The 14,272-nt window shown below is 42.2% G+C and overlaps 1 protein-coding gene across 8 annotated transcripts in view; it reads left to right on the top strand.

The window, feature by feature from the left end:
• Positions 1–14,272, top strand: part of WNK2 (WNK lysine deficient protein kinase 2) — a 94,675-nt gene that overhangs the window by 35,011 nt on the left and 45,392 nt on the right. For all 8 annotated transcript variants that reach the window (XM_088061631.1, XM_088061628.1, XM_088061630.1 and 5 more), the window contains exons 4-7: positions 2,763–2,920; positions 9,664–9,752; positions 10,510–10,729; positions 12,941–13,229. In XM_088061631.1, the coding sequence (XP_087917757.1) occupies positions 2,763–2,920; positions 9,664–9,752; positions 10,510–10,729; positions 12,941–13,229 (756 nt within the window). The remainder of the gene's footprint in view (positions 1–2,762; positions 2,921–9,663; positions 9,753–10,509; positions 10,730–12,940; positions 13,230–14,272) is intronic.

Raw genomic sequence — 14,272 nt, forward strand, 5'->3', positions numbered from 1 at the left:
GGTCTGCTTAACCTCACTGATTTCAGTGAACTCATGTTTGTTTATATTTGTTAAGAATCTCTAGTTTTAAACTTCTAGTAACTGGTGGTGTTTTTCTCTGTTGAGGGTCAATATTCAAATAATTTTTTTGCAGGTTAACAATTGTTCATGGGACATAATGGAATAATATCAGTAATAACAGTACTGGAAATAATATAATACCAATATTGGGAATAATTCCAGAAGTACCAATACTGGGAATAATAACAGTAATACCAATACTGGGGATAGTATCTGTAGTACCAATACAAGGAGTAACATCAGTAATACCAATATTGGTAAGAATATTAGTAATATTCATACAGACTTTTTAAAATCAGTTGAGAACAGAACACCATCAAAATGCACTCATGTCTGAAAGGAATTTGATAGTGGAAGGGCTGCAGGATGCTGGCAAAGTGTCTGCATTTATTTTGGCAATAAAACTGAGCTTATAATTTTCATGAGTAGTACTGCTCCAAGGAGAGAATTAAGGAGCCTTGGAAACGCTGGTGATGAGTAATGCTGCACCCTCTGCAGAGGGAGTAGCTCTAAAGGCATATCAGTAGCTGCATTTCACGTTGGCTGGAAGGGATGAAGTCAGCACCTTGCAGTGTCTCTGCAGGAGCCCAGCCAGGGCAAACCTGCTCCTGCCAAGAGCAGCTTCACGTTCAGCTGGGCTGTTATGTTGAAGGATGCTTGTAGGTATTCCTTTCCACCCCAAGGAATGGGAGGGAAATGTCATTTTTGTCCTGTTTTGGAATGGTGCCAAGTATTCCATTTGCTTCTTAGACTATTGCAATCACTTTTTCAGATTTGTTTTAAATGCTCTGTAATTCATGAGATTCAGTCCCGCTCCTGAGCTGTGTTCCTTCTAAAGCAAGGCAGCAGCTCCAAAATAATTCCCTGTGGCAGCTGTTAACCCTTTCTGAGCAGCAGTCTGTGCCTTGGTGAGAGCTGGAACAAAAACCCAGAGAGAGGGACTACACTGAGCCTCCATGACATGGCTCTGGCTGATTTGCTAAGGCTGGAGGAATGAGGTATCTTTGAAGGAACATAAACAAGGGAAGAGATCAGTCTTGAATTTTGCACAATTGATTTTACAGAAGTGCTTGTTCATGGGCTAGGTCTAATCTACTTCAGAAAAAGCAGACCCTAATTTTGAGGGTTGTCCTTTATGTCGCCATTTAAAAAGAGTACAGAACAAGTCAGAGAATCCTAGAATGGTTTGGATTGGATCATCTTGTCTGCCATGGCTGGAACACTTTCTGCTATCCCAGGTTGCTCCAAGATCCATCCATCCTGGCCTGGGACACCTCCAGGGATGGGGTTTCCTCAGTTTCTTTAGAGACTTGGGTGATGGCTTGTAACTGCAGGAAGAGAGATTTAGACTGGATATTAGGAGCAAACATTACTGGGAGGGTGGGCAGGCCCTGGCACAGGTGCCCAGAGCAGCTGGGGCTGCCCCTGGATCCCTGGCAGTGCCCAAGGCCAGGCTGGACGGGGCTGGGAGCAGCCTGGGACAGTGGGAGGTGTCCCTGCCTGGGGCAGGGGGTGGATGAGATGATCTTTAAGGTACCTTCCAATCCAAACCATCCTGGCATAGCCTGAACTGTTTTTTTCTGATTCTATGTTACTTTAATTACAGTTGTGCTTTTGCTGCTGATTAGTGATGACATAACCAAGTACTGATGGGATCTGCCAGGGCTGGGGGCAGTTTGGGTGCTGAGCCTGGGCAGGCAGAGTTTATCTTGGTTTTTCTCATCGTCCAAGACCTGCCAGTCTCTTTTTGGTGTCCCAACAGCTTGCTGCTACTGTCCCTTGACACACCATTGCATTGATCTCTCTTCCTTCATCTTTTCTATGTAGAAAGGAAATAAACTAGTCATTACTCCTAAGCATGAATTACAGTATGAGATACAGTTCCTGGAATTAATTACCCAAGTATGAATATATATATATATTTTATATATATTAATAATTATATATATATATATTTATATTTGCTTTATAAGCCACTCCTTTTCTGAGTAGTTTGCAGAGCAAATGTTGCAGGTGTTGGAAGTTGCTGCTTGTCCCCAAGCTGCAGCTCCCAGTGCCTCACTTCATATTTACCCAGTTGCATCAGATTCCCAGCACCTTAATCCCTATTGAGTAGGACCTTGTTCTGTGAGTAGCCTCATTGATTTGTCCCACTAAACCAGTGACAGAATTAGGTTTGATGTTTTGTGCATGACTCTGTAGGTGATTTGTGATACTACTGGCTTCCAAAGCGTTGTCTGCCTGCTGGTGGTTACTCTGTATCTCTGGAGGAAACAAAAAAAATGCAAATTTGCAGTGAGAAAAACAAGAGTGAAGTTTCTCTTCTCCCCTTTTCACCTCCCCAGTCCTGTGCACATCCTTCTCTCCAGCCAGACAGAAACCGTTCTATCACTTCAGTATAGGCAGGAAATGAACCATAGCTCATTTTCTAATTAATTTTTGAAATTTTTCATTATTTTTCTTCCCCTTCCCCCCTGCCCTGCTTCCCCCCTGTGGATTATTGTCAGCAAGCCATGGGCATGGAAGTGCATACATTGATCTTGGATTTCTTCCCTGGGGGATGCTTGAGCTCTTTTGAAATGATCTTGCATGCACCTGTACACAGTTGTACTGGGCACTCTCCTTAAAGGTGAAAAAGCTTGTGGTTAAAGCCATTTAGACTCCTGTAAAAAATCAGCATTTCTCTTTGTGTGTCTGTGTAGGCACACCAGAATTCATGGCCCCGGAGATGTATGAGGAACACTACGATGAATCTGTGGATGTCTACGCGTTTGGAATGTGCATGCTGGAAATGGCTACCTCAGAATACCCTTACTCAGAATGCCAGAATGCTGCTCAAATCTACCGAAAAGTAACCTGTGTGAGTACATGTCCTTGACTGCTCTTGGGTCCTGTCATTGGAAGGTTCAAAAGCACATTTTGATGAGGTGTCAGTGCTGCTGAGTGTATACTGTGTTGTAGAAGTTGAGGTATCTGAGCTCTGGGTTACACAAAGCTGTTTCAGGCTTGTGTAAGCTTACAGCTCTACACTTGGAGTGTGTTTGACTGGGTGCAGCTGCATCAAATATTTTCAGTAATCTCTGTCATTGATTTTATCTCCATGGGCCACAAATACAGCCCAAGGTATTGATGCTCGGTAGTTTAACTCTTCTTAGAGCGTTGCTTTCAACCCAGAGCCACTCGGAAATAATTTAAACCCCACAAAAGGCCTCAGAAACTGCTGAGCAGTGCAGCTATCTTCATCCTGTGGCTGTAGCAGCCCCCATGGTGTTGCAGGGAGGTGAGTGTATGCAGCCATGGATGTGCTGGCTGCTGACCATGCTGCAGCTTCTCAGAGACTGGGAATGGGTTTGATGGCTGGGGGAGTTCCTTGCCTTTATCCTTGTTATTCATGGCCAGGTGGGGCAGGGCTTGGAGCTACCTGGTCTAGTGGAAGGTGTCTCTGCCCATTTTAGGGAGGTTGGGATGAGGTACCTCCCAACCCAAACCATCTTGTGATTCTGTGAACCTAGAGCCACGTGGCTACTCCATGTTGTTATTCCATGGTTCTTTATCACAGTGTTTATTACCTTTGGCACAAGGGATATTGGCTCTGTTTTGGTCCTTCAGATATGGCCTCAATGCAACCAGCGTGGGCAGCTATGGGGACACCTCCTTGGGTTCTAGAGCTTCACAGAATGGCTGCAAGAGGCTCTTCTGATTTTAGGCTCTGTAGCCTCATGTCCTGCATGTGAGACTGTTCAGGTACCCAGTCCCACCGTGGGAGCTGGTGTTACTGGGAATGTGTGTGTGCACCTGGAGCCACGGAGAGCATCGAGCTCTTCATTGCATCACGTACCCACAGAAGCTCTGTGCACACCTCACAGCCATCTGGAATATTGGTAATTAAGACTTTGCAAGGCTCCTAAGCCTCGTTTATCAAAGCAATATCCAAGATGGCAAAGAATAATGATTAATCAGAGGATTCCTAATTAGATGTTATATTTCAATTTTTAGACTTAAGTAGCCATTTTTTTAAACACTGATTAAAACCTGAGCCAACTCATTTTTATGGCAGTAACCTTTGCACAGCTCAGAATTAGATGGTAAATTATTATAGTTTTGTAAAACTGGCTTTATACTGGCAGCTTCAGAGAGGTGGGAGATGATGATTATCACACAGAACAAGCAATGGCAGAGAAGCTGTTGAAAGGTCATTGTAAGGGGTATTTTTGAAGCAGAAGTGTCTGGCAGGGAAAGCTGAAGACAGAAGCATCAGGTACCAGCAGAGGTACCTGATGCAGGTACCATCACCCACACAGAGGGTGTGAGGTTTTCATCTGGATTTGGGGTAGTAGCAGCGGGAGCAAAGGCACCAGGATTCCTTAGATGGCAAAAATTGGCATTCCTGTTTTTCCAAGGAAAGGGTTAACCAGCTGCCTGTGGAGTGGAGAAAGCCCTGTCAAATGCCATGAGCTGCACAACTGTCAGGCAGGAAGGAGGAGCAGGGGGTGGACCTCTGCAGTGAGGGTGCAGGAGGAGCCTCATCCTGGGGGAGATCCTCTGTCCCAGGAGGAACTTTGTGGTGGGCTCAATATCTTCTGTAGCGGAGCTGCACCTGCAGGGAGCTGCTGACAGGAGGGACCCTGCTCTGAGCAGCGTGAGTGGCCTGTGGGGTCTGAGGGATGCAGCAGCTGAGGAGGAGGTGGAGGAGTTTGGGGTGTGGGGTCTGCCCTAAGCTGGGGCAGTGGCTACAGACAGACAAAGTAACTCTGAAATCACTTGGATGAAGAGTTAGGGTTGGTGATGAGGCAACTTGTGTGAGCCTTGGGGCTTATAGACTGAAATACACTCAAATAGAGTGTAGGCTGAACCCAAGAGGCTGAATTAGACTGTTTTCTTCCAGGATTAGATTAGGTTTGGGGCTCTCACTAGAGCAGAAGGTGACTCTGACCTGCTTGGATGGAGAGGATGCAGAGCCCCTGAACGCTGCAACTTCTCAGTGAAACATTTACTTCTTTATGAAGCTGGGGCTTTTTTTCACCAGGATTATAAATACTATTTCTAGTGTTTTAAATTGAGTGTCAGTGCATTGTGCAATGTGTTTCCTGTGTCTAGCTGCCTGATGCCTTTATTTAAAAAGTATAAAATAAAATTACTTTCTTTTCCCACCTTTGGCTCAGCATTGCAGTGGCAACCACCAGAGCATCCGTAGGGGTTGGAATGTCTGGCTAGAGTTTGCATCAAGGAGCAACAACCCACAAAATCTTTAGACTGCCTACCTTCTGTAGCTGACATTCCCTCTGCTGCCCAGCACAGGCAGGGCATGATTTGGGTTTAGCCACTATAATCTCTTTTTCAGTAGTTTCTACTCTATGTCCTAACACTCCACCATGCCCTTGCCTGGTACTAGGACATGAAATACACCTCAAGTCCAAGTCACACACATTGCTCATCCTTACTGGTGTAGAAAATGTAAACATTACCTTTCTGAGACATTATTATTTTAGCATGTGTCACATTCTGCATGTCTGTATTGTAAGATTATTATATTTAATTTATTTCAGTGACCTTTTATTCTGCCTGACCGTATTCTTATGGCTTAATTGCTGTTTTAATTTTTGCATTCCTGTTTTTCCACGTATTCCTGTATGTTTGCAGTTGTCCAGGATAAGGTGCTGGTCGTGTTTGGGAATGTGCAGAGGGGCTCATTTGAGACAGGCTTGTTCCAACTTGTCACCTCTCTCTGCCCTTTCAGCCCAAATGATGGAGTGTAAGCATTAAAAAAATGGATATGTACCATAAATAGAAAATACATCTTTCCCAAGCAGCAGGGCCAAGCCACATTTACCACAGTTCACTTTGAAGTGATTTCCTGGTCAGCATATTTGCAGTGCCCTTCGTTCTGATGCCATAATCTCATTTTTCATGCATAAGTTGATGGTTTTTCTTACTCAGATTTTTTTTGTGTTTAATCATTCTGCCAAGTGATTTTGATGTAGACAATAGTGATGAAACATTGGAATCCGTGACCTTCCCAGGCTGCTCCAGCCCAGTGTTTTCTTAGGGGTGCGCTGCAGAATTCACAGCAGAGCAGCTGCACCTCCAGGGAGTTTCTGGCCATCTCCTTGGGTTTAGTGCTACAAACCTGTGCTTCAGAACAACCCACCCCGTGACAGTGTTGTGGTTAGCATGTAAAGCTTTCATATTGTTTGTTCTCACCAGCTATTGAAGGTTTTCTCAGCATTCTCAGCTTGTATGCCATAGTGCACACAGACAGAATAAATGCTGTGGCTGTGGCACAAGGACAGCAGGCAAATAATGCTGTGAATGTCATTGCATGGACTTCTTGTGGCTTTTGGAGATCATCTTAGCTCTGCAAGTAATCCTCTTAACTTCACATTAAGATGGAGCACCATTCTGGAGTGAAACAGAGATGAGTTTGTAATTGTACACAGTGATGTCATGGAACAAAATCCCGGTAAAATTGAGAGCTTTACTCTCATTTCAGTGACTTCAGAGAGTGTGTGCCAGGGCACAGTTTCAGCTGGAAACATGGCTTCAGCTTTTTTGGTAGAAGGTGTTTTTCCTTTTTTAGGAATGACATGAGCTTAGAGTTACCTCCAGGTGGAAGGTGTAGTGGTAGCCCAGAGCAGGCTGTCTCTGGGGTGGAAGGGCACTTCCAGGGGCCAGGAAAGCCTCCAGAAACCTGACTGATGTGGGTCAGGTGTGCCAGCGACTCGTGGCATTCGCTGTGTCCCTTCAGAACATCACGTGCTGCTCTTGCAAAGTGTGCTCTGATGGAAAATGGCAAGCAGCTGTTTTTAGACCCTGCAGAATAAGCAGCACATTTCTTCCCTCAGCATGAAGGATACAACTTCAATGTCTGTGTGTGTCTGGCTGTAGACTCAGCTGCCTTATACTGGAGGGCAATGGATCACAAATCTAATTGCTTCAGGAAGAAGGGGGTGGGAATAAGTGGTGGTGAGGAAGTCAGAATAAATCATCCTGTTTGAGACAAAGAAATTCTCAAAAGGGAAAATATTTAATCTCTCATTTTGCTCTTGGTTTATATACGTGTATATATATTTTAACATTTAAGGAACTTGTATTATCCTTATGCCCCTTATGCCACCCAGCAAGCCCTGCCTTTCACATGTGGTGGCATTGAGTTTATTTTAATTTATAAGAGGCTGTGCAGCTTTCAAACTGTCATGGATAATTTCTTTGCTAATACACTTTGAATTTTGGTGGCGTGTTTCCTTGGGAATGCTCAGGGAAGACAGATGGCTCGTGTTTAGGTGAATGAGATGAGTCCTTTGATGGCAGACAGAATCCCCCTTCATTGTCAGGAGCACTGTGCTGCAAGGGAGGGTTTACAGCATCCCAGGGAGATGGCCTTGGAGAGTTTAATGAAGAGCAAGGAACAAAAGCATCCTATAGCACAGAGACAGGGAGAAAACACTTTGGCACAGCAGCTCTGTTCAGTACTTCACTCCACATGTTTTGTCCTTGTTTGTTTTAGTCATCTATTCATAGCTTAGCTGTTCAGCAGATGAACACAATGATGTTTGGAGAGGAGTCTGTGTTCTGTCCAAAGATGGGGACAATAAAGTGTTGGTGGAAGAGTTGCTTTTTTTATTTGTGAGAGCAATTTGTAAGCTCAATATTTGGAACCAGTCATCGAGGATCTGATGCTCTGGGCACCCTGTGCCAGGGCCTCCCCACCATCACAGGGAGGAATTTCTTCCTTATGTCCAGTCTAAACCTTCAGGTTAAAGCCTTTATTAGGTCTCATTACCCTTTCTTCCTGGAGAAAAAAAAAAAAAAATCAGTTTTCTCATAGCAAGCAGCAGTGAATTGAAATGTACAGATTTATCCTTCTTTCTGATGGAGAACACACTCCTGTAGCTTAAAGGTGAGTTAGGGTACAGAGCTGAAAATCCATTTTGGTGATGCTTTGTTTTCTTTCATTTCTAGTTCAAGTATCAGAGCTCTCCTCAGAGCTCACCTTGGCACATTAGAGCCAGCCTAGGCTTTGCACATTTTTTCTAATATACAGAATTGGAACCCTCATCTCATCAGCAAGATTTAGGTTTGCTTAAGCAAATCATTCTTTTTAGTGAGTCAAAGCCAGCCAGCCATGTGTACAGATTATTTTGGTTTGTTCTCACAAAAATGGGTTTCTTTGGATCTCCACAGCTTTCTGTTGCAGCTAAACCAAAGAGCTGGGTCTTTGTGTGACTATTCTGTATATTTATTACTATTTTTATCGAAATTTATGATTTATGTATTTCACTCTAGAATTTTAAGACAAATAGGGGGTTGTTGACCTAAAGTTATCAATTAATAAAGTTTGAAGTAGAATCTGAGGCTTGAATAGCAACGGAATGTTAATAAAAGGATAATAGTATGATCTGATGTTGGAACATTCAGAAAGTCTCAGAGAAACTCTAGCCCTCACTGAAATTCACCCATAAAATTTATTTAAGACTTAATTCAGTGTATTACTTGCAGATGCCCTTTGAAAATACTTGTTTTCTTCTTTTAATCCACTGGGTGAACCAAGAGTCCACTCTGCAGGGCTCCTTATCTGTGACTGCATGAGCCATTATTTACTGTTATTTCAGAATGAAACTTTAAAAGGATTTGAATGGAGCTAAATGTCCAATTCCCGTTCAGTGATGTGCTTAATCACATTCTGGTTTTTTAGATAAACGAAATTATGTTTCCTTTTTGTTCTGCTTATTGACTTCATTGGAAGTACTTGGGTCCTTAAGTGATAGGGTCTAGCTGCATCATCTCTTCTCAAATTAATTTTGTCATATTTTCATCCATATACATCTTAGTTTAGCAGGTAGAGGTAATAACGTGTTTTTGAAAAGGAATCAATTAATTCTGTGATTTAAGCTGGACATCACAAATAAGCAGAAGAACTTCTTGTGCTGCCACTTGTCATCAGTACCTGAATATACAGATGGATGTGGGGACACTGATTCTGCTTCCCAGGGTTTTCTCTTGCAATGGGTAGTTGGGTTTTCTCCTTGAAAGGCTGTACTCATAGGTTGCTGTTCCAAATCTGTTCCCAGCAAAAATGCTAACATTTAACAGAGATTTGTGGGAAACAGGAATATGGAATATTCCAAGGTATTTTTGACTCATTTCAGTGCTTGCTCTTGAAGAAAACCATGATTATTTGTTTTATTCATCTAGTGCTTTGAGACTTAAGACAAAAATATAAAAGGAATAATTTCAGAGAATGGTTATTTTTGAAATTTCAAATTAGCTGTTTCTTGAATATTCACTTCAGAGTCCAGAGGACATAAAGGTAAAATTTGCAAAGGCTGGTAAAGAAAAAGGGATACTTTCATTGTGTATGGCTGAGCTCATGCACACTAGTGTACTAATATTGAAGTGCAATGGTATTTAGAAATATAGTACCCCTAAATCCTAATAATCCTATAATACCCCTAAATCAACTCAGTTTTGCACTAAGACTGACAACTTAAAAGTATTAGTTACTTCCTGGGTTGAATTACCTTTAAAATGCAGAGAAAATAAGCTTAATTAAGAGGTATAATGTAGTTCTTTTTCTCATTAAATTGTTTTTCTCTGTGCTTTTAGGGTATAAAGCCAGCAAGCTTTGAGAAAGTTACTGATCCTGAAATTAAGGAGATAATTGGGGAGTGCATCTGCAAAAACAAAGAAGAAAGGTTTGTTTCAAGGGATCGAGTTTTGTATTAAGTAATGTGTATGCAGGGGTTTCAGAGCTGTGGGTCTCTCCTGTGCAGGAGAAGAAAATGCAGCATGGAAGTGCAAATAGAAATGATTTCCTGCTTTCCTGACATTCAGTGTCAGTGCTGTTGTGTCTCTCAGCATCACTGTGGAGCTGAGCTCCAGGGTATTCTTGCAATTTCTGGTTCAGCAGCCCAAAACATGTCACTGGGAAGGTTCTGTGGGGGCAGTGATGGTGTGGTGGATTCATCACGAGCTGTTGTAGCAGATTTCATTGACCTCTGGACATGGAGACACCTTGTGCCTTGTTTCCAGCTTTAGTTCTAAAAACTAATGTTTTGCTGGTCTCTGCCACTTTGTCTTGTGCTCAGTATTTCCTGACTTTCACAAATACAGTTTTTAGGGACTCTGCAGCTGACTGCCTAGAGAGAATCTCTTCTCTGGTACTCCTTAAGCTCAGATAATTAAGAAAAGTTCAACAAAGCTATAATCTGCATTTCTCTAAGTGCCTGTGGTGTATGAATATTGCTAAAGCTTTGAGAAATGGGAAATGTCACTTTTTCAATTTTGCTTCCTTTTCAAAATCCCACATTTTTTTCAAAAAGAACACAAATTCATTATGGGTGAATACTGAACATAGTGTAAATGTTTCCAGCTTTAACAGCAGTTAAATGTTACAAACCTTTCTGAAACTGTTGACTTGCAGTGTTTGAATCTTCTTTATATCCTTTGCAGATATGAAATTAAAGATTTATTAAGCCATGCCTTTTTTGCTGAAGATACTGGGGTAAGAGTGGAACTTGCAGAAGAAGACCATGGTAGGAAATCCTCTATTGCCTTAAGACTCTGGGTAGAAGATCCTAAGAAGCTGAAAGGAAAACCCAAAGACAATGGAGCCATTGAGTTTACTTTTGATCTGGAGAAGGAAACTCCTGATGATGTTGCACAAGAAATGGTAAAATACACTTCTGACAATAATATGTATCTATGGAAAGTTGTGCATAAATCTCAAGGGACAACAAGAATGAGTTGGGTGGAGTAACTTCCCTTGAGCCACTCCAGGTGTCCAGTTTGGACACTTGGCATTGATTTTGGAAAGGCTACTGCAAGAAAGGGGTGAACAGGGAACAGCTAACTGAAGTGTATTGTTTGCAAACAGATGCCTGAAATCACAATTTACATGGCTTAGGGACCATAGGAGTCAGGTCTACTTTTATGTTTTGCAAGCTGTTCTCCAGTTTCTATAGGCTGTTGAATGTCTTTGAATTTATTTGGAGTCCATTTAGTTCCAGACAGCAGCTAGAAATTCGTTAGAAGAGTTCAGAAGTTCAATCACAAAATACTCTGCATTGAATTCTCCAAAACACTTTTCCCCATCTTTTCTGTTGGTGTTCCTTAGAAGGAATGTAGATGAGAAAGGTCTGTGATCAGCCACTCTACCCCCAAACTTTGGTAGGAAACTGGATTCACCGAGTTAGGAGTAAGCTTTGGATTTTTCAGCAGATAAGTTTCACTTGCTGAATTTCTGTATTTTTATAATTTTGAGCTTTTGTTAGAAAATCTGTGTTCCAGTTTCACCACATTGTCCTTGAACTCCTATTTTGTTGATGGTGTCTCTGCTGCAGTTGTTTCGGTGTTCTAATGTCACAGAGGCACTGAGCCAAGGGTCTGAACGTTCCTGTGCTTGCAGAAACGTTCCTATTAGACTGTAAATCCTGAGGGATCCCATTTAATGATGTCATCAGCACTCATGTTCTTCTCAGGAGGCACTCATTTTGGTAATGCTGCCTTGCTCTGCTGGAACTCATCACCATCTACTCCAAGTTTAGTGGGAGGAATTCAGGCTCCTTTGTCTTCTTGTCGTTAGTTTGCAGTAGGTTTAATGTTTTTCCAGTAATATATCATTACAGAACTCATTTAGTTTAAAAATCGCTCTGGTACCATTTCTTGCTGTTGTATTTTGCATTTAAATATTGATGGGAATATTTGGAACTTCAAAGTTCTCTAAGTTGTTTGGTCCACAGTTGTGATGCTTGATTTTGAAGAGGAAATAATTCTTGTGAAGAGTATATTTGAAAAGATCATGCCCAAACTATAGTACTCTTTCCCAAATAATTCCCAAATAACTTTAAAATCTGTATTCTACATTAATGCTTACCTAAGTGACTGCCCATGAAATGCTTTCAAACCTGAGGCTGTTGCAGGGGCAGAAAAGGGGGATGTTTATTCCTAAATGTCTTTTTCTAATCCCTATGAATTGTGGAACACCAAAGCCATGTGCTTTCATCAGTCTGTTGCTTTATGTGCTGTGGAAGAGAAAGAATGCAGGAGACCTTCTGACTACAGGGAATTATTTGTCATTACTGATGGGTTTTTGGTAGTCAGGCAATCCCACCTGCCCAAAGGATGTGGGCAAAGGGAACTGGAAACATTCTAGGGGGTTGGGCAAGGACAAGGCAGGAAAGCTTCTAGATTTCCCCCATGGGTGTAAGTGCTTTCAAATCTGTCAAATGTGCATGTTAAAAATGTAGGGTGAGCAGAAAAAGCTCTGGTAGGTCATTATTAAATGAAAATTCATACCCTGCACTGCAGGAGATGATGCAAACAAATAGCACAAAGATGAATTTCCGTTTTATCTGTTGAGCAGTTGAGTTCTGAGAAGCCTCACCCCCTTTTCCATCAAATGGGAACAGTCTGCTTTTTCTTTGTGAAAGTCAATCAATACTGACTGACTTCACTATTTAAAAGAAGTTAATTTGAGACATAATTCTGTTAATATCTTGTCCTTCATGATTTGCTGTGCTGTCAAGCAGAGCAATTTGGAAAACTCTGTGTGCTGGAAAGGTTATGGTAAAAAATTCAGATTTAGGGGCAGTCTGATGCTCTCCTCAGCAGATGTTTAGTGGTGGATAGTTAGAGCCAGTATATATTCAGGTCTTAGACATTACATCCTGTTTTTTTTTTAATTTATTAGGAATAGAAGTTTTAATGAGAAAGAACCCCACCCCACCAAGCTCTTGAGTTCCCGTTCTCGTGAGAAATAAATTGATATAAATTTGTGTTGTTTCAAACAGATGTTTTCTCTGTTGGGAAGAGGTTCGGGTCTCGCTCGTGCGCGTGCCCAGCCGCGTGCTCGGGCCCTTGCTGAGTGTGTGCTCCTCTGCAGATTGACTCGGGCTTTTTCCACGAGAGCGATCTCAAGATCGTGGCCAAGTCCATCCGTGACCGAGTGGCGCTGATCCTCTGGAGGAGGGAGCGCATCTGGCCCAGGATGCAGTCGGAGGAGCGCCGCGACTCGGAGTGCCCAGACAAGCCGAAGGCGCCGCAGGCACAGCAGGTCCAGGTCACCTACCTGTCCCACACGGGCCACCACATCCTGTCAGAGCCCGAGGAGCCCGAGGCAGACCAGCACCCCTTCCAGCAGAACCTGCCCACCAGCGTCACCTCCGTCGCCTGTAAGTGCCGTGCTGCCTTCGCGGGTGAACGTCTGAGGGGAAACCCACAGTGACCTGAGCTCAGATGAGCTGGTGTGGGTGGTTTTGCAGAGCCCAAAACCCACAAACATCTGGGACAGATGCTTTATGATATTTATATATTTTGATTATTTTTATATTTATTTTTTTGAAAGAGATGAAGTTTCAAGAGAACAGTATTGTATAGATATCGCTATATAATGCTCTATATACTTTGCTACTAAACAGTTATCATAGAGTTTCTGTCTTACTGTTCTGGACTTTTGTGTTGTGCTTAAGTAAAAGATGCAAAAAAACTCCTTTAGCAAGACACAGCTGCCACTTCAATTCAGGTACTTTATAAAAGACTACACTGAGGCCTGCTTTGAATACTGAAATAGTCATGTGTGCCCGTACAGGAAAAATCCCTTTATGTGATATGAGAAATAGCCACATTTGCCAAACACTCACAATATTGCCATATTTACAAAGCTTTTTATCTGAAGCTAAAATGAGCTCATTTCATTTTCTTGGATCAGGTACTTATTTCATGCTAATTCCTTTGTGGAACACTGCAATTGTGACTCTTCTTGTTTCTAGTGCTGCAATGAAGTGACTTGCCCTTCCCTTGGTTCTGCTGGACATGAGTTGGCAAAATGCTATACTAAATATAACCCCCACAATTTATTTCCTACTCCTTCTCAGCTTTTAACCAGTGCTTGGTAGTATTTGGCAATTTGCTATCAGATTATTTGAACATTTTCTTAGCAGAGGACCTCTATAAATTAAGGCGGCACCCATTCATGTAATTTGAGGTCAAATGTAAAAGTGGAAATTAATAACTTAATGTGTGCAATGTACATTCTATAAAAACCTGAGAGTGACTCACAGATTTAACTTTAGCATTCCACCATTACACTCTTCTTTCTCTTCCTTTGAGGTACTGAATAATTGTTTGTAATAAAACGGAATGTTAATGCAGCAGAAATCCCATCCTGAGAGCAGGGCTGTGTTGGCTCTTCAGAAATGAATTGAATAAATAGAGA

Source organism: Pseudopodoces humilis, chromosome 13 (assembly GCF_049639895.1).
Source record: "Pseudopodoces humilis isolate 2021_Gansu_Grassland_sample_001 chromosome 13, ASM4963989v1, whole genome shotgun sequence".
Classification (NCBI taxonomy): domain Eukaryota; kingdom Metazoa; phylum Chordata; class Aves; order Passeriformes; family Paridae; genus Pseudopodoces; species Pseudopodoces humilis.